Genomic DNA, 18,956 nt, shown 5'->3' with positions numbered 1-18,956 from the left:
CTTCTCTGGAAGGATTTATATTCTTGAGTGCTAACACTGGCTGCAAAGAAGTCCCCGCCGTTCATTTAGAACTGAAGAGGATTCTTTTTTAATTGTTATTAGCCTATAACATAAAACGCAAAAGAGAATTGTAGGAAAAAGAGGGGAAGGAGAAGAGAAAAAAAAAGAAAAGAAAAAAAAGGTCTCGACTTCCGACTCCCTTCGATGCAGTCGAATAAGATAACATGAAACCTCAATTTTTTTACTGTGACATAATAGTATAAAATAGCCATTTCTATAACTTCAAACCTATCTTAAGCGGTAAAAATCCGAAATCAAAGTTTCATTTCCCCACCACCACGAGCACAAAGGCCAGAAGTGGCTTTCCCAAGTCAAAACCAAAGTAATTGTGGTTTGCCCCCCCCCCTCCTTTTAATCAAAGCAGCCCCTTTAGCTGCCTCTGCTGAGTCTGGTCCACTTTCGCAGCCGTTCGTCCATTGTAGGACTCCAAGCGTCCTTCCGTAGAACAGAGAAAGCTTCTTGAATGAGAAGGGAAACCTTTTCAAAGAAAAAGAAAACAGCCCAGTTGCCTTTCGGAAGAACACTTTTGGGGCAGCCACCCCTGGAGGTTTTGGAGAAGAGATGGGACAGGCATTGGTCCAGAATGGCATCAGACAGAGGTGTCCAAGCTTAAGACTTGTGGACTTCAACTCCCAGAATTCCCCAGACAGCATAATTTACTCTCTTGTAATCCCTTCCTCTGCAATCTCTCCTCTTGGATCGGAGATCCCCAAACTTGGGAACTTTAAGACTTGTGGACTTCAACTCCCAGAATTCCCCAGCTAGCATAATTTACTCTCTTGTAATCCCTTCCTCTGCAATCTCTCCTCTTAGATCGGAGACCCCCAAACTTGGGAACTTTAAGACTTGTGGACTTCAACTCCCAGAATTCCCCAGACAGCATAATTTACTCTCTTGAAATCCCTTCCTCTGCAATCTCTCCTCTTGGATCGGAGATCCCCAAACTTGGGAACTTTAAGACTTGTGGACTTCAACTCCCAGAATTCCCCAGACAGCATAATTTACTCTCTTGTAATCCCTTCCTCTGCAATCTCTCCTCTTGGATCGGAGATCCCCAAACTTGGGAACTTTAAGACTTGTGGACTTCAACTCCCAGAATTCCCCAGCTAGCATAATTTACTCTCTTGAAATCCCTTCCTCTGCAATCTCTCCTCTTAGATCGGAGACCCCCAAACTTGGGAACTTTTAACACTTGTGAACTTCAACTCCCAGAATTCCCCAGCCAGCATAATTTACTCTCTTGTAAACCCTTTCTCTGCAATCTCTCCTCTTGGATCGGAGATCCCCAAACTTGAGAACGTTTAACACTTGTGGACTTCAACTCCCAGAATTCCCCAGCCAGCATAATTTACTCTCTTGAAATCCCTTCCTCTGCAATCTCTCCTCTTAGATCGGAGACCCCCAAACTTGGGAACTTTAAGACTTGTGGACTTCAACTCCTAGAATTCCCCAGCCACCCATGCTGGCTGGGGAATTCTGGGAGTTGAAGTCCACAAGTCTTAAAGTTCCCAAGTTTGGACACCCCTGCCTTAATCCCTTCTCCATCCTTTGTGTCCTTGACAACAATTCTGGGCCCAAGGTTGGAAAACCCTGGCGTAGGACGGCCTGCTTGAGTGAGGGCTGGACTAGAAGACCTCCAAGGCCCCTTCTCTTCTTCTGTAAGCCAAGCTATGGCGTCATTAGAGCCCCGTGGGCAGAGCACAGACCCAGAATTAGCTGGGCACCCAGTTGGTTTCCTTCTGGGCATAGCAGAGAGGCTGGTCAACAGATCCAAGTTCACTTGTTACCCGGCTACGGTTACATATTTTCCTGTGTGAGCTTGCCAGCATTCTTTCTCCTCCCCGGGGAGGGTGGCCGGACCAAAGATTTGAGCAAGTTCAAGTGGAGAAAAGCCCTCGTCACCCGGGACCAAGGCGGCATCTTCAATTTCTAAAGAGGAGGGGCACCCCCCCGTATAAATACCCAGCCACAGAGGAGGACCGGGGGGATGGTGGGGGCATCTGTATTTTTAGCTTGCCTGGCACGGAGAGCCTTCCCCAGACACTGGCTTCCTCTGCCACTCCCGGCTCCAAACCAGCCCGTCCCTTGACGTCAGAGGGATTGAATTGTCCTCGCCACTAAGAGGTGACAGCTTCTGCCTACTTATGCGCGCGCATAACATCCATGCCCCCCCCCAAATGCTTTAAAACATCCGTCGGAGCCTGATAGATTATGATTAAGATCAGGAATGATATAAATTGTTTAAAGTTAGCCTATCAAGGAGGAGCTAAGTTCAATGTAAAGATGTTACCAATTTTCTATTCTTTTTTCCAATATATTTTAGACGGTTTTTGTTAAAGATTTATACCTTGTATGGGTTCTGGGAAGTCGGGGGAGGGAAGGCTGGGGGGTGGGTTGGTGGGAGGGAGGGATGTATATTAGGCTTGACGAGGGGTGTTAGATTTTAAAGCAATATGATTGCACATGTATACTGTCTTCTCTTATTTTTTCTTTAAAACTAAGATATGTTAAGTATATTGATATGGAAGCATAAATACCATCAACATAGAATGGAGTTTGCTCAGAAGCTGAAATACACCAAGTGAATGAGAGGAAGAGTGGGAAACAGAGGAGAGAAGAAAGATAGGAAGAGAGGGATAGGAGAGAGGGGAAGGGGGGAAGATGAGGATAAGGAGGAGTGGAATGAAGAGAGAGGAGAAGGAGAAAGGAAGGGAAAGTAGAGCAGGAAAGGATGATGGAGGGAAGAAAGGAGGTAGGAGAGAGGCAGAAGAAAGAGGTGTATGGAGAGCAGAAGAGCCAATAATGGGTTTTTATCTTTCTGGGCGCTGATGACAAGAGGAACTGATGTAATTACTACTTAATACAATAGGATATTGGCTACGTAATAGTATACATGTGATTATATGTTATGAAAATGGAAAATAAAAAAAGTATATTTAAACAAAACATCCGTCGGAGCCGTAGCACGGAGGCAGCCCTTTCCCCTCCCTCCTCCGTCGGCCGCTCAGCCTTCGAAGTTGCTCGGACAAAGGTTAGGTGGACACGCCGAGGCCGTCCGAAGGCAGCTGGCTTGGCTCTGCCCAGCTTGTGTTGTGTTGTTTCTCCAGCCTCGGCTGGCGTTGTGTGAGTGCAGCGGCCTGCCTGATGGATTAGTTCCGTAACCCCAGAGGACGCCTCCTTGCAACCCGCCAGGACTCTTGATGGATCAACCCGAAGCAGAAGGAGGCACTTCAAAGGAAACCTCCCCATTCGGGTCTGAAAGCGGAGCGCCGCAGGCGTGTAAATTTAGCCCCCGGCACATTTGGATGTAACGCCTTCCCACATTTCCAGGAAGGGACTCGGACCATCATCCCGTCTCCCTCTTTCTCCCGTCCATATTTGGTCATGTTTCAGCTCCCAATCCCCTCTGGTCCTCTCGCAAGGAGAGTAACCGTCGGGAGGGACCCTAGAGGTCTTCTAGCCCAACCCTCTCCTCAAGCAGGGGATCCTTGTACCATTCCAGTCAAACGGTTGTCCGATCGAGTTCAGGGTGTCCAACCTTGGCAACGTCAAGACCTGTGGACTTCAACCCCCAGAATTCCCCAGCCGGATAACTTCTGACCTTCTGCACCTCTGGCCTCCAAGAAGTTGAACTATAGTTCCCGTAACTCCTAGTCAGCCAGGCCTGCTATGCGCAATGCCTTGTTTCATAGGTTCCTTCCCTTCAGGGAGTTTTTGATGCTCTTTATGTTCATGGTTTTCCTTTTGAAATATCAACAGGTGAAGTGGGGACTTCCTTCCTTAAGGTTTTTTCCTCTGACGCTCTCTTTTTCTAGCGAGGAGATTGATCCTGGTTTAATCCTGATATGAAAATGGATTGGTTTCAGTTGGTAGGTGAATACAGGTGTCATGGTTCCAAATAGCATCCAGAAATAAATCAGAGTCCAAGGCAAAGTATTGCTCAAAGTTCCCATTGATGAAGAGAGCCATGTTGGCACATCTGGGGAAACCCGAATCTGAAAGCTTCCCAGTTTTCCCCACCCAGTTGGAAGTTCAAGATCTTGCCCCCCACACCCACAAGCCCATCCCATGGTCCAATCTCCCACTGCCATGCTGGCTCCTTCCACCCATCCAGTTCCTGTCAGGTGCAGAGACGAAGGATGATCTTGGCTTTCTAGAAAGAATTTTGGAATTCTTTTGGACTTTCTGTTGGAATGGTCACTCAACAGATGGCTATAAGATGAGGACTGCCTGGTCCTGGGATATCTCCATGATGCTCGCTGCAAGTTGCCCTTGGCCTTTTCAATGAGTGGATTCAACGTGAGTTGGGCACACACTAAACCAGGGCTCCCCAAACTTGGCAACTTTAAGACTTTGTGGACTTCAACTCCCAGAATTCCAGAAACTCTGGAAATTGAAGTCCACAAGTCTTAAAGTTGCCAAGTTTGAAGATCTCGACACTGAAGCATCCAAATTCTCTCTCTCTCTCTCTCCCTCTCTCTCCCTCCCTCTCCCTCTCTCTCTCTCTCTCTCTCTCACACACACACACACACACACACGTCTTGCATTTCCTGTATCAACATAGACCTGGTTGAACATGCAATTCAAGGCCAAACGCGTCTATCACCTTTGTGTTTCTACCCCATAAAAGGTGATCTGATAATGTTACTTGGCCGTAACGCTGATGCTGGACCCTGTCCCCGTTTCTCTTCCAAGCTCCTCCAGCCTGGCGGGTGGCCAGCTTTGGGAAGCCACCTCAGATATTTGAGCAGCTTCCCTCAACGCCCGAGCTCCTTCTCTGGAGAAGCTCCAGAAGGGCCTCCTCGCTTTTCTCCGTAGGTGGTTGATTTATGTTGTCTTCCTTTTCAGTGCAAGAAGAAACACACCTTGGTGTGCCCGGATTTCTCCAAGCACGGCGTGTGCCCGAAAGGTTCCCAGTGCAAACTCCAGCATCCCCAGAAGAGGCACCTTTCCAAGCAAGCCGGCGCTAGAAACTCCTGCCCACCTCAGCAGGGGAAGGATGCGAAGCAGACCTGGAGGTAAGGGGCTTCCTCAGGAGCTGCCATCGCTCTCCCTTCTCCCCCACGGGAAGCCTGGGGGGGGGGCAGTCAGAAGGATGGATCTTTATCCCGTGGCCAGGCTGGCATCACTGCTGCTCTTCTTGGTCTCGGTGTCGAGGTTCCAAGCAAAACAGGCCCGACGGAGACGATCCAATCTCCATAGGCAAAGCTTTATTGAGCACATCATTTCGGCACATACAAAAGCAAAACCAGCTCTAGCTATTTCCCCCACAAACCCGTGTAGTTAAAGTATAGATTCTCCCTCTCCCTATTAGAGCAGGTCACATCGTCCGATTGTGTTTCTTAATATTGCTATGAGAAAGTCTTCTTGGCTCTGGCAGACACCTGCTGAAGGGTCCTTGGTTCCCATGGCTGTCGTCTCGTCGTTGAGAGTATACATTCCATTCTTCCTCCCCCTTCCTACCTCAGCAAAATCAAAATGGACACTTTCGCCCTGCAGCCACGGTGGGAACCTTAAAAGAGGAAGGGGACTGAATGGGGGTGTCGGACAATTTTCCCGTGGCCGACCTGCCTCGGTTGACTACACCCTGGAACCACTCGCCTTGGGACAATTCCATGAGGGACAATTCAAGAGAAAGTGAATTGCAGCAGGGTGAGAAAGTCCTCGAGATTGGGGAAAGCTACAGTTCTCCCGGTCCCTCTCTTCGGTTATCCCACGTTGAAATTGTTCCGCGGCGAGTCGTCCCGCAGAGAGTTGGCCGGGATGAGTCAACCCGGATGGGTCGGCCGTTGTCCCTTCCCACCAAATGATGTCAAAATCTGTAAGAGAGTTTGTGCCGAATTACTATTGCTTCTTGGCCAGGGAACCTCTTCAGATCATGGCATGTTACGGTCTACGGAGATTCTCGGTCATCCAGGTCCTGGTTGTCCCAACGGTGCTTTTTTTTCAGGAGGCCACTGGACTTTCTTGGTTTTTCTTTTGAAGACGTTTCCCTTCTCATCCAAGAAGCTTCTTCAGCTCTGACTGGATGGCGGGGAACAGAAGGATTGATGCTCCTTGCAGGCAGCTGGTCATTTGCATCCTTTGAGGGGTCTTTTGAGGCCACTTTGAGGTTTCTCTGTGTCCTCGGAGTCACCTGAGTGGTGCAAATGGTTCCTGTAGTCTTCATTTTTTCCCTCTGGAAATCCATTCCCACTCCCACATCATTCAAAAGGGTCTTCATCCCAAATTGTGTAGCTAAAAGTCTGTAGAGATCCTCAGCCATACAGGTCGTAGTTCTTCCAAAGGTGATTTTTTCAGGAGGCAGCTGGACTTTCTGGTTTTTCCTTGAAGGCGTTTTGCTTTTTGTCCCAGAAGCTTCTTCAGCTCTGGCTGGATGGTGGGGAATGGAAGGATTGATGCTCCTTGCAGACAAAGCTGGTCATTTGCATCCTTTTAGCAAGTCGTTGAGGCCACTTGGAGGTTTCTCTGTGTCCTCAGGGTCACCTGGTTTGAACGAGGAGTCAAGAAGGCCGTCTATGTCAAAATTGAACAGAGGGGGAGTGGTAAGACATCACCTATCTCCAGTCTACAACACAAAGTCCCTTCAGCAGTTCCAAGAAGGCTCCACCCCCATTTGCACCACTCAGGTGACCTTGAGGAAACAGATAATCCTCCAGGTGGCCTCAAGGACCCTCTAAAAAGGGTGCAAATGACTAGCTTTGTCTGCAAAGAGCATCAACCCTTCTATTCCCAGCCATCCACTCAGAGCTGGAGAAGCTTCTCGGATGAGAAGCGAAACCTCTTCAAAAGGAAAACCCAGAAGGTCCAGTTGCCTCCTGAAAAAAAGCCCCTTTGGGGATGGCACGTGTTGCTCTTGGGAAACCAGTCTTGGTAGCCAGCAGAGGAATCCCTGCTGGAAGGAAAAACCCTTGAAAGAATCCGTGATAGTTGCCAGATGGCGCAGACTTAGAAGTGGGCACCCTGCATCCATAACTCTCGCCTGCCAGCCGTTCTGGGCAACAGGAACCGGCCCGACGAAGGAGAGATGGTCTGATCATCCAAGAACATCGGTGGCCTCCTGGGGCCTCCCCTGTAGCAAGCGTGCTGGACTCCGCCGTTCCCACAAACAGTGCAGAGTCCCAAGTCAAATTATCCATGAATTCTGGGCCATGTTGGCCTGTTGTCCATCGCGGCCCCCCCCCCCACTTCATTCCCTATCTCAGGGACGGTGAACCTTTTAGACACCGAGGGCCCAAACTGAAAAGTGCATGAATGCGTGTACGCATGGACGCCCACGTATGCAAACATGTGTGAGCATGTGCATTTGCAGACATGCACAAGTGTGCACATGCCCAAACATGCACGAATGTGCGCATGTTCGGCATGCGCACGTTTGTGCATGTTTGGGCATGTGATTCGGACAGTGAGGAGGTTGGGGAGGGACATGGGCCAATCCTGGAGTCTGGGGGAGGCTCTGAGGAGGGCTCTGTGTCGGAGGCAAAGAGGAGGGCCAGAGCCGTCCAACAGTTATCAGCTGCCTTCGGAGTCAGACATCAGTGAGGCAGAAGAACAGCTGGAGCCTGTTTCCCAGTGTGCGCATGCACAGAGTTGCCAGACGAAGGGAAGAGCTAAAGAACAGGGGTTGACTTGGGAGTAAGGCCACAGGGCGACGGTGAATGGCCCCTCCCAGAGAAAATAAAAGAGGAGCAGAAGGGGAGTGGAGTTTTCAGGAGACAATTAGTTTACTTAATTGGTTCGTGACTCTCCGAGACTCCTTGCCAAGTTCTGCAGTTATCAGCCTGGCAGCTCTCCAAGCCAGATGAGGTCTGTGACCGTAAATCCTCCCTCGAAAGACTTTGCTGGATGGGAATGATCAGAACTCACAGACAATTAATAGAAGGGGGTTTTGTGGGGACCAGGAGTTTCCTTCAGGCTCTCGGGAAGCCTCGGTCAGGAGACTCGGTGGCGTTTCTTTCGTGACCTTCTGTTTCCCTGCAAACGACGAAACAGAAACTCAGGAAAGAAAAAGATCTTCGTGTTGCGCTGCCACCAGCTAGCTGGTTTTCGGGTCTCTGCTGCGCATGTCCGCACATGCGTACGTCCATACGTGCCCACAAATACGCACATTCGTGCATGTCTGTGAACGTGCATGTTCGGAGACGTCTGTGCCCACGGATGTCCTTTCAGTTTGAACCCTTGGTGCCTAAAAGGTTGCCCATCCCTGCCCTCTGGCATTGCAGAGGAAATGAATAGCTCTTGGGGTGCGCTTTGGCACCTCCGTGGTCACAGAATCACAAGTTTCCTGCTCAGTCCAAAAGCAGGCGAGGGGGGGTACGAACGGTCGCTAAATGGGGAGGTTTAGAACAGTCACTAAATGGGGAGGTTTATCTATCTATCTATCTATCTATCTATCTATCTATCTATCTATCTATCTATCTATCTATCTATCTATCTATCTATCTATCTATATCCCCCCCCCTCTCTCTCTCTACCTACCTACCTACCTATATCCATCTCTCTCTCCATCCATATCTATCTATCTATCTATCTATCTATCTATCTATCTATCTATCTATCTATCTATCTCTGTGTCTGTCTGTCTGTCTGTCTGTCTGTCTGAATGAATGAATGAATGAATGAATGAATGAATGAATGAATAGGGTTAGAACGGTCGCTAAATGAGCAGTTGTAAGTCTAAGCCTACTCCCTGCCTTTATTTCAACCTCCGTCACTTTAAGACTTCAATTCTGGGAGTTGACATCCACTCGTCTTAAAGTGACGGAGGTTGCAGAATCCTGGCTTAGGAACTCAGGCCCGGCGCTCCCCATAGATTGGGGGGATCACCCCATTGTTGTCACCTGCAAAGGAGCTTGACCCTCCTCCTGCACCAAGCCCCCCTCCCCTCCCTCTCTCGGCCTCTATATCGGTCCTGGGGGAAGATCCGCAGACCCCCCAGCCCTCCTTGTATGGCAGTGCCCAGGAAAGCCACACAAATACCCCTGGCCCAGTTAATTCAGGGCAGCTACGTAAACTTGGGATCGCCCCCCCCCCCCGCTTCCCTTGGGTCAATGAGACAGAAAATTCCTCCTGGCTCTTTTTAGGTAAGAATGTCCCCTTGGGGCAGCTGGGAGGAGGGGGGGGGGCTGGACGCAGGCAGGAATCCGTCAGGGCAAGGGAAGACGAGGAGCTGGCCCAGAGGCCCCCCCCCTGCATTCCTGTCCTGTTTTCAGGGAGGGTTAGGTGAGAAGGGCTCTTAAATAGCACCTTCCCTCCTCCGTCTCGAGGAGTGGCGGCTGCCAAGACAGACGTCAAACTTGGTGAAGCGCGTCACCTACAGCGGGCCCTCCCTCCCTCTCTGGGGGGGGAGGGGGCTCCTGAGCTCTTGGAGGGGGCCGAAATCGAGGCCAGGTGGCCCGAAAGGGAAGGGCTGAGGCCGGAGGGGAGGGAGAGGGTAGCGGTCAGCTCAAACCAGAGCTAACTCACAGCCTCTGAGCTAAGAGTCCAGAAAGACAGAGTTGGAAGGGACCTTTGAGGTCTTCTAGTCCAACCCTCTGCTCAAGCAGGAGACCATTACAGAATCATAGAATGAATATCAATCATAAAATAGATTGGTAGGAAGGTAGGAAGGTAGGTAGATGATAGATAGGTAGGTAGGTAGGTAGGTAGGTAGGTAGGTAGGTAGGTAGGTAGATAGATAGATAGATAGATAGACAGACAGACAGACAGACAGACAGACAGAGAGAGAGAGAGAGAGAGAGATAGATAGAGATAGATAGATAGATAGATAGATAGATAGATAGATAGATAGATAGATAGATAGATAGATAGATATAGATGGAGAGAGAGAGGGAGAGATAGATAGATAGATAGATAGATAGATAGATAGATAGATAGATAGATAGATAGATAGATAGATAGATAGATTGATTGATTGATTCCCAAATCTAAATATTTAAAGCATGCTGCTTTCTCTTCAGGAGTGAAGGCTAATGAGGAATAGTAACAGAATGACAGAGTTGAAGGGACCTTGGAGGTCTTCTAGCCCAGCCCCCTTCTCAGGCACGAGACCTTCTACCATTTCTGACCAACGGCTGGCCAGTCTCTCTTCAAACCCCTCAATTGCTCTTTCTTTTTTTCCCCTTGCAGGCGAAAAGAGGAGGAAGAGGAAGAAGGAGCAGCAGGGGGAGGAGGGGTCTTCTGGTACCCCAGAATCCTCCCTCAAAACAGCCGGCTGACCAAGCAGCCTTCCTTCATCTCTCTCCAGTCACCCCCCACTTCCCCCCAGGAGGAGGGCCCCAAGACAGAGAGAAATGGGGAAGAAGCAGGTACGCCATTGGTGGGGGGGGTCTCCCTGCCCCACTGGGTCCAAACACCACCACCACCCTCTCCCCCCCAGTAGAGAAGACAAAGCACCAATCGGGTGTCCAGGCCTCTTTAAATTCAGCACAGAACTGGAAGGGACCTTGGAGGTCGTCTAGTCCAACCCCCTTCTCAGGCAGGAAACCCTCAACCATTTCAGACAATCTCTTCTTCAAAACTTCCAGGGTTGGAGCGTTCACAACTTCTGGGTTCATTGTGTAGAACAGGGGCGTCCAAACTTGGGAACTTGAAGACTTGTGGAGTTCAAGTCCACAAGTCTTAAAAGTTCCCAACTTTGGACAGCCCTGATGTAGAACAAGGGGCCTCCAGCAATTTTAAGACCTGTGAACTTTCAACTCCAAGAATTGACCTGAACTGGGGGACTCTGGGAGTTGAAGTCCCCAGCTCTTCAAGGGGCCAAAGTTGGTGTAGTGGTGGATTACAAATTGGACTTAGGAGAATACCTGAGAGCTGAGCCATGTTTTGACAAGAAGGAAAAGCTAAGAAACGAAGGGGATAAATCAGATTAAGGCAATTTCCCCTTTTTTCTCGCTGCTCCTTCTCTCTGTCCTTGGTCCTCTCTCAGTTGGACAGCTTCCTCCCCTGTTCCGTGCTTTCACCCCGGGCTCCTGCAGATTAACAGATTAATGGAGCTGGAAGGGACCTTGCAGGTCATCTAGTCCAACCCCCTGCCCAAGTAGGGGACTTGGACCAAGGAAGTGTAGCGTAATTCCCCCTTTTGCTCCTGGGGTAGTTAACGTTGGTCTCTAAATTTAGAAGAAGAGAAGAAAGAAACCTGGTTTGTTGCCAGGGGCTGCAGGTAAGACCCCTTTGGGGGAGGGGAGGGGGGAGAGGTCCAGTTCTATAACTCCTGGACTTCTGACCGGCCTGCCCAGCGGAGAGAAGCCAAACCTCTCCAGGTAGTGCACCTTTCCGTGTTTCACCTGGCACTTCAACAGCCTTCGTGCCAATCACGGCTGACAGCCCCCCCCCTCCTCAATTGTCACCCATGCCCCCACCAGCCCTTCCAATCGAGGGCTAATTTAATTAGAAAGCACCCATTTTAGTTAATTTGCTGAAGAAGTTCGGCCGGGGCGAGCAGATGTTCGCCTCCCTCCCTCCCCCCTCCCCGGGCTGTGTGTGAGTAGGGGGCTTATCTTGTAAATGACTCCGCTTAGCCTTGTTGAAGAGAGAAAAGGGGATTTGGGGGGGGGCGGCAACGGCCCTCTGTCAACGTTTTACAGCTCTCCGCACGGTCGTTGGAGCGAGGAGAAACCCCTGGCAACTCGGGTTTGCGTGTGCAGGGGGGGGGGCTGCACATTGGAGGCCATACGCCTGTCGTTCTATGCTCATATTTCACCACCGTAACGTTAATGGGAGATGCTGCCTACAGCATCTTTCCCCCCCACCCCCCCCGTTTTCTAATGGCTCCGCTGAGCACGCTCAACGCAAAACGCTTTCGCTTCGGAAAATTCAAGGAGGCTTCTGGGGCTTTTGGGGGGGTTGATCATTACATACCGCTCCAGTTTCGGCAGGGAGAACTTGGCCGGTGGGTCTCGGTCCCTTTGCCCCCGCCCTCGGGGCTCCCCTGCCTCACCTGGAACGGTGTCCTGACCCACCTGGGCTCCTCTGCAGGCAGAGGCTCCGCTGATCATCAGGGCTAGAATGTGATGGAGGAGGAGGAGGAGGAGGAGGAGGAGGAGGAGGAGGAGGAGGAGGAGGAGGAGGAGGAGGAGGGATATGAGAAGGGGGAGAACTGTGGGGTCCTGGGTGCTATTTGCTCTTGGCTGTTTTCTTGAAGACATTTCATGACCCTACTAGGGAACATCATCAGTGCTAGAAGAGAGAGGGGTGTATAGAGAGGAGGAGGGGGGGGAGAACAATGGAGCCCTTGGTGCTCTCTGAGCTTGATGGTTTTCTTGCAGACGTTTCATGACCCAACTAGGGAACATCATCTGTGCTAGAGGGAGTGGGGTGTGCAGAAAGAAAGAGGAGGAAGGAGAGGAAGAAGAAGGAAGAGGAGGAGGAAGGAGAAGAGGGGGAGGAAGGAGGGGGTTGTGGAGAGGAGGAGAGTGGAGGAGGACTGTGGGGTCCTTGGTGCTCTCTGCTCTTGCCTGTTTTCTTGCAGACGTTTCATGACCCAACTAGGGAACAACATCTGTTCTAGAGGGAGTGGGGTGTGCAGAAAGGAAGAGGAGGAAGGAGAGGAAGAAGAAGGAAGGGGAGGAGGAAGGAGAAGAGGGGGAGAGGGGAGGATGACTGTGGGGTCCTTGGTGCTCTCTGCTCTTGCCTGTTTTCTTGCAGACGTTTCATGACCCAGCTAGGGAACAGCATCAATGCTAGAAGGGAGGGGCGGTTTGCAGGAAGGAAGAGGCGGCCTATGAACTCCTTAGTGCTCACTCAACTTGGTGGTTTTCTTGTAGACGTTTCCTGACTCAACTAGGCAACATCATCAGTGGTAGAGGGAGTGGGGTGTTCGGAGAGGAGGAGGAGGAGGAGGAGGAAGGGGAGGAGAACTGGGGGTCTTTGGTGCTCTCTGAGCTGGGGGCTTTCCTTGCAGACCCTACAAGGCAACATCATCCGTGCTAGAAGGGAATGCAGCTTGCAGGGGGGAGGACAGGGGGGGGGTCCTTGGGGTTCTCTGAGCCTTGTGGGGAGAAGCTGCCTCCCTGCCTCTAAGGAGCCCCTTGCCAGCTCTGAAGCCCCCTCCCCCAGGCCAACATCTCAGTGTCGTTAAGTGAATCCAGCCTCCTCGTTGACTTTGCTTGCCAGATGGTCGTACAAGGGGGATCCCATGACCCCTGGGGCACGGCCACCGTCACAAATGCGAGTCAGTTGCCAAGCATCCACATTTTGAGCTTGTGACCGTGGGAATGCTGCAACGGTCGTAAGTGTAAAAAACGGCCACAAGTCCCTTTTGTCGGCCCCGTTGTAGCCTTAGTCCCTCAATGAGCAGTTGTAAGTTGATTTCTCCCTTGGGGAGGGGGCTGGACTAGAGGACCTTCAGGATTCCCCTCCCTGCCTCTCCGCCTGCCTGCCTGCCTCCCTCCAAAGGGCAGGAGAGAGGCTTGTTGGTTTTCACAGAAAGACGCCCGTCGTTGTTTGAAGCGCAGAGTCTCTCGCAGGCGGCCTGACCAGCTCAGCCAAAGCTGGTTTTTCCTCCAGGCCACCTGCCAGTCCTGGCCCTGCGCCCCCCCCTCCCCTCCCTCCCCAGCCCCTTCCATCATCATAATAATGGGGTGGGGGAGAGAGACTTCCTAGCCAGAGCCGTCACTAAGTAGAAATGATATACCTGGTTCCAGGAAGATAAATGGGGGCCGCTCCCCATGCACAGAAGGTCGGGGAAAGAAGTGGGGGGGGGGGTGCCAGCAAGATTGATCACCCAGCTGAGCCCGTCCAGTAGGACATGGAAGGAGGGGGGGGGATCAGAAAGGGAAATGCATTTCTCTTTGCTCCTTCCAGCAATACTTTTGCTGCTCCCTTCCTTCCTTCCTTCCTCCCTCCCTCCCTCCCTCCCTCCCTCCCTTCCTTCCTTCCTCCCTTCCCTCACTCACTCATTCATCCATTCAATTACTCATTCATTCACTCACTCCTTCCTTCATCCCTCCTTCACTCACTCACTCACTCACTCACTCATCCATCCAATTACTCATTCACTCACTCACTCCTTCCTTCCTCCCTCCCTCCCTCCTTCACTCACTCACTCACACACATCCATCCAATTACTCATTCACTCACTCACTCACCCTCCCTCCCTTTCTTCCTTCACACTCACTCGCTCACTCATCCATCCAATTACTCACTCTTTCCCTCCCTCCCTCCATTCATAAACATAGAATCCTAGGACCGGAAGCCACCTTAGAGATCATCAAGTCCAACTCCCTGCCCAAGGCAGAGAAAAGTATTCCATCCAGGACAAGTGGCTCTCCAGTATCTTCTTGAGAACTTCTGAAGGCAACTTCTGTTCCACTGATTAATTGTTCTAACTGTCAGAAATTCCTCCTCAGTTCTAAGTTGCTTCTCTCCTTGATTAGTTTCCACCCATTGCTTCTTGTTCTGCCCTCAGGTGCCTTGGAGAAGAGTTTGACTCCCTCTTCTTTGTGGCAACCCCTGAGATATTGGAAGGCTGCTATCATGTCTCCCCTGGTCCTTCTTTTCATTAAACTAGACATACCCAGTTCCTGCAAACATATGTTTGATCCTCCAGTCCCCTAATCATCTTTGTTGCTCTTCTCTGCACTCTTTCCAGAGTCTCCACATCTTTTCTACATCGTGGTGTCCAGAATTGGATGCAGGATTCCAGGTGTGGTCTCACCTGTGCCCTATCAAATGGGTCCTCTCATTGTTGTGAACCGAACTGAACCAATTCCTAGTCGAGTTCACATCCAGGGTTTCCCCATCCTTGCTCCGCTGACAGATGGATATCTTTTGGGCCACCCGGAAATGCAAATGTCAGGGTTCCAAATAGCATCCAAAATTAAATCAGAGTCCGAGGCAAAGGATTCCTCAAAGTTCTAATTTATGAAGAGAGCCATGTTGGCCCATCTGGGAAAACCCGAATCTGAAGGCTTCCTAGTTTTCCCACCCAGTTGAAAGTTCAAGATCTGCCCCCCCACACACACACACACAAGTCCATCCCTTGGTGCAATTATCCACTGCCACGCTGGGAGCTTCCACCCATCCAGTTCCTGTCAGGTGCAGAGACAAAGGATGACCTTGGTTTTCTAGAAAGAATGTTGTTATGGCTACATAGCATCTCACTCCCATTTCCCCACCATAGAAAGTGCCTAGCAGAAGAATGGAAAGTGTAGGCAGGCCAAAGACCCACAAGAAAAGGGGGCTGAGGGCCTGACAGCCCCTTCAATCTGTGAGAACTCCTTGCTAAAGGAGGAGGGGGCTTGCGGGCTGCTCGCTCAGCCGTCCCGGGGCTTCTGCCTCCTGGATTTCCCCTCATTTGCTGGCCTGGCATGAAATAGATGGGGCTGCGTTTCAAAATGATTACTCATTCAGATTAGCCTCTGCTTCCCTTTCCCTTTGCGCAGGACCCGTATTGATTCCGAGGACATCAATCCTGGCAATTGGGATCTTTCCCCAGCATTCTCGCCTTTGTCGGAAGGGGGAGAAGGGGAGGCACACGCTGAGGTGTCACTTCGGTCACGGGACTCTGCGCATGGACCTGCACCCATGGCTAAATCTTTGCAAGAGCATAATTGCATTTATGAGGAGTGGGCCCCAGGACCTTCCTTCCTTCCTTCCTTCCTTCCTTCCTTCCTTCCTTCCTTCCTTCCTTCCTTCCTTCCTTCCTTCCGTTCTTTCTTTCTTTCTTTCTTTCTCTTTCTTTTGCTCTTTCTTTCTTTCTTTCTTTCTCTTTTGCTCTTTCTTTCTCTTTCTTTTGCTTTCTTTCTCTTTTGCTCTTTCTTTCTCTTTCTTTTGCTCTTTCTTTCTTTCTCTTTTGCTCTTTTTTCTCTTTCTTTTGCTCTTTCTTTCTTTCTCTTTCTTTTGCTCTTTCTTTTGCTCTTTTTCTCTTTCTTTTGCTCTTTCTTTCTCCTTTGCTCTTTCTTTCTTTCTCTTTTGCTCTTTTTTCTCTTTCTTTTGCTTTCTTTCTCTTTTGCTCTTTCTTTCTCTTTCTTTTGCTCTTTCTTTCTTTCTCTTTTGCTCTTTTTTCTCTTTCTTTTGCTCTTTCTTTCTCTTTTGCTCTTTCTTTCTCTTTTGCTCTTTTTTCTCTTTCTTTTGCTCTTTCTTTCTTTCTCTTTCTTTTGCTCTTTCTTTCTTTTGCTCTCCCATTCTTTTTTCTTTCTTTCTCTTTCTTTCCTTTCTTCCTTCTATTTATTTCTTTTCCTTCTTTCTTTCTCTCTCTTTTCCTTTCTCTCATTCTTTCTTTTTTCTTTTTCTTTCTCTCTTCCTTTGTTCCTTCCATTTCTTTCTTTTTCTTTCTCTCTCTCATTTCTTTTCCTTCATTCCTTCCTTTTCTTTCTCTTTCTCTCCCTTCCTCCCTCCATTTTTCTCTTTTCCTTTTCTTTTTCTTTCTCTCTTTCTTTCCTTTAATTTCTTTCTTTCTTTTCTTTCTTTCTTTCTTTTCTTTCTTTTCTTTCTTTTCTTTCTTTTCTTTCTTTTCTTTCTTTTCTTTCTTTTCTTTCTTTTCTTTCTCTTTCTCTTTTCCTTCCTTCCCTCCTTTTTTTCCTTTCCTTTCCTCTCCTCTCCTCTCTTTTCTTTTCACTTAGAAGCGAACAAGGTCTTAGCTCCTCTTCTCTAATGTAGTCTCAACTCTCTCAGCCCTCCTCCTTTTTGGATGGTTGTTGTCTTAAAATTTTCCATTTTAAGAACCTTACTATTGAAATGGCCATTAAGGACAGGCGTGTGTGTAAACTTTCAAACGGTTATAAGCCAAACTCTAAAGCAGAGACAAGAACCGAAATCTCAGTGGCGTGCTTGAGAGGCAGGGGGGGGACAAGCAGGAATAACAAACTTATGAAATAATTGTACAATTATTCTAAATTACAAAATTATTGTGGAATTATGAAATTTCATAAGAAATGAAGGAGTAAAATGAGGTTGAAAAAGGTGAGACTCCCAGCACCTTAGTCTGTTTTTCATCACTTAGATCCCTCTTTCCCAAGCTTGGCAGCTTTAAGGTGGGTGGACTTCAACTCCCAGAATTCCCTGCATTTATAGACAGGGAGCTGGTCCTGTCAGTCTCGGGGGGGGGGGCGGTGCTCTTGATTAGGCTGCTCTTGAGTTGAAAGCAATAAACAACACCCCATCAAGAATTGCCAAGGATACAGGCAAGCCATGGTATATAAAATGGGAGCCACACCTCCCCGCCCCCTCCTCCTAGCACTGATGATGTTACTCAGTCTGGTAATAAAACATCTGCAAAAAAATAACTGAGCTCAGAAAACCCCACAGTCCTCCTCCTCCTCCTCCTCCTCCTCCTCTTCAAACTCCCCACTCCCTCCCAGACCTATGATTTTACTTACTCAGGGCTGTTCTCTTCGTGGCCCTTTGGGGTCCTGAAAGCCTAAGGCAGTGTTTCTCAAACTTGTCAACTTGAAGATGTCTGGACTTCAACTCCCAGAATTCCCCAGCCAGCATTTGATTCAGTTGGGTTGATTCGGGTTGGGTTGGGTTGAATTGGATTCTATTGGACTGGATTGGATTCTATTAGATTGGGTTGGTTGAGTTCAATTGAATTGGATTCTATCGTATTGGTTGGGTTGGGTTGGATTCAATTGGATTGGATTGGTTGGGTTGGATTGAACTGGACTGGATTGGATTCTGTTAGATTGGGTTGGTTGAGTTCAATTGAATTGGATTCTATTGGATTGGTTGAGTTGGGTTGGGTTGGGTTGGGTTGATTCAGTTGGGTTGATTCGGGTTGGGTTGGGTTGTATTAAATTGGACTGGATTGGACTCTATTAGATTGGGTTGGTTGAGTTAAATTGAATTGGATTCTATCAGATTGGTTGGGTTGAGTTGGGTTAGGTTAGGTTGGATTCAATTGGATTGGATTGGTTGGGTTGGATTGAACTGGACTGGATTCTATTAGATTGGGTTGGTTCAGTTCAATTCTATCGGATTGGTTGGGTTGGGTTGAGTTGAGTTGAGTTGGATTGGGTTCAATTGGATTGGATTGGATTTGGTTGGCTGGGTGGGTGGGTAGACAGACAGACAGACAGACAGGTGGAAGAAAGAGAGAGAGAAAGAAAGAAAAAGAGAGAGAGAAAGAAAGAAAAAAGAAAAGAGAGAAAGAAAAGAAAGGAAGAAAAGAGAGAGAAAGGAAGAAAGAGAAAGAAAGACTGGAGGAGATGGAGTGCCCTGACCTGGGGAAGCAGGCAGGGCTGACCTTCCATCTCTCCAGATGTGGTCGGGAAAGGCTGTGCCACACCTGGAGAGAAAGAGGCGGGTTTAATAAAGGATGGGAAAGAGGAGTCAGGGGTTTTTCTCTGCCTGCTTTCCTCCACTGTGAGAGCTGACCTCCTCCTCTCTTTTCTCTCCCCCCCCCCTTCTAGGAAAGCCCCTGCAGATCAAGCCCAGGCTGTGACGTCTCCTCCTGCCAACACCGAAGGCTGACTGGCCACGAAGTTTTGGACTCGCTCGCTCTTTCTCAGGGATCGGGTGTCCTCCCCGGCAACTACCTCAGAGCAATGCCAGGCTGAAGCAGCGGGGGGGGGGGGAGGGGGGAAGCCAGGACCTCAACACAACACACACACCCCCCTTCAGCAAGGACTGACGCTGGCACCAAGACACCCCCCCCCCCGTCTCCAGCACCCCAAATTTTGTGGTTTTTACGGTCGCGAGAAAGGAACGCTCCCCTTTCCCACGCTCCCCAAATCCAGCTGCCAAGGCCGCATTTGGGTTCCTTCTGCTGGATAAGACTGGGGGGGCGCCTTTCAAGAGACCCTCGCTCAGTTCTGAGCTCCCCCCCCTTTCCCTAAGCAAGCAGCCCCCAACCCCCCTTGTCCTGAGGGTGCCTCCCTCTCGGCCGCCCTGGCCGGTCAGCTCCCCCTGCCCCCTTGGCTTTCCTTTCTGCACCAGTGGTTGGGGGTTTTCAATAG

The 18,956-nt window shown here is 49.6% G+C and overlaps 1 protein-coding gene across 1 annotated transcript in view; it reads left to right on the top strand.

The window, feature by feature from the left end:
• ZC3H3 (zinc finger CCCH-type containing 3) overlaps window positions 1-18,568 on the top strand; it is a 133,147-nt gene extending 114,579 nt beyond the window's left edge. Inside the window, exons 10-12 of the mRNA XM_087703534.1 lie at window positions 4,909-5,078; window positions 10,189-10,367; window positions 18,411-18,568. Coding sequence (XP_087559660.1) covers window positions 4,909-5,078; window positions 10,189-10,367; window positions 18,411-18,442 — 381 coding nt within the window. The 3' untranslated portion in view covers window positions 18,443-18,568. The remainder of the gene's footprint in view (window positions 1-4,908; window positions 5,079-10,188; window positions 10,368-18,410) is intronic.
• Window positions 18,569-18,956: the final 388 nt, after the last annotated feature.

Source organism: Thamnophis sirtalis, unplaced genomic scaffold (assembly GCF_051295495.1).
Source record: "Thamnophis sirtalis isolate CommonGarterSnake01/CBP01778 unplaced genomic scaffold, rThaSir2_p1.2 scaffold_2, whole genome shotgun sequence".
In the NCBI taxonomy this organism is placed as follows: Eukaryota; Metazoa; Chordata; class Lepidosauria; order Squamata; family Natricidae; genus Thamnophis; species Thamnophis sirtalis.
The sequence above is the reverse complement of the archived record's forward strand: the minus strand, read 5'-3'. Positions and strand labels throughout refer to the sequence as shown.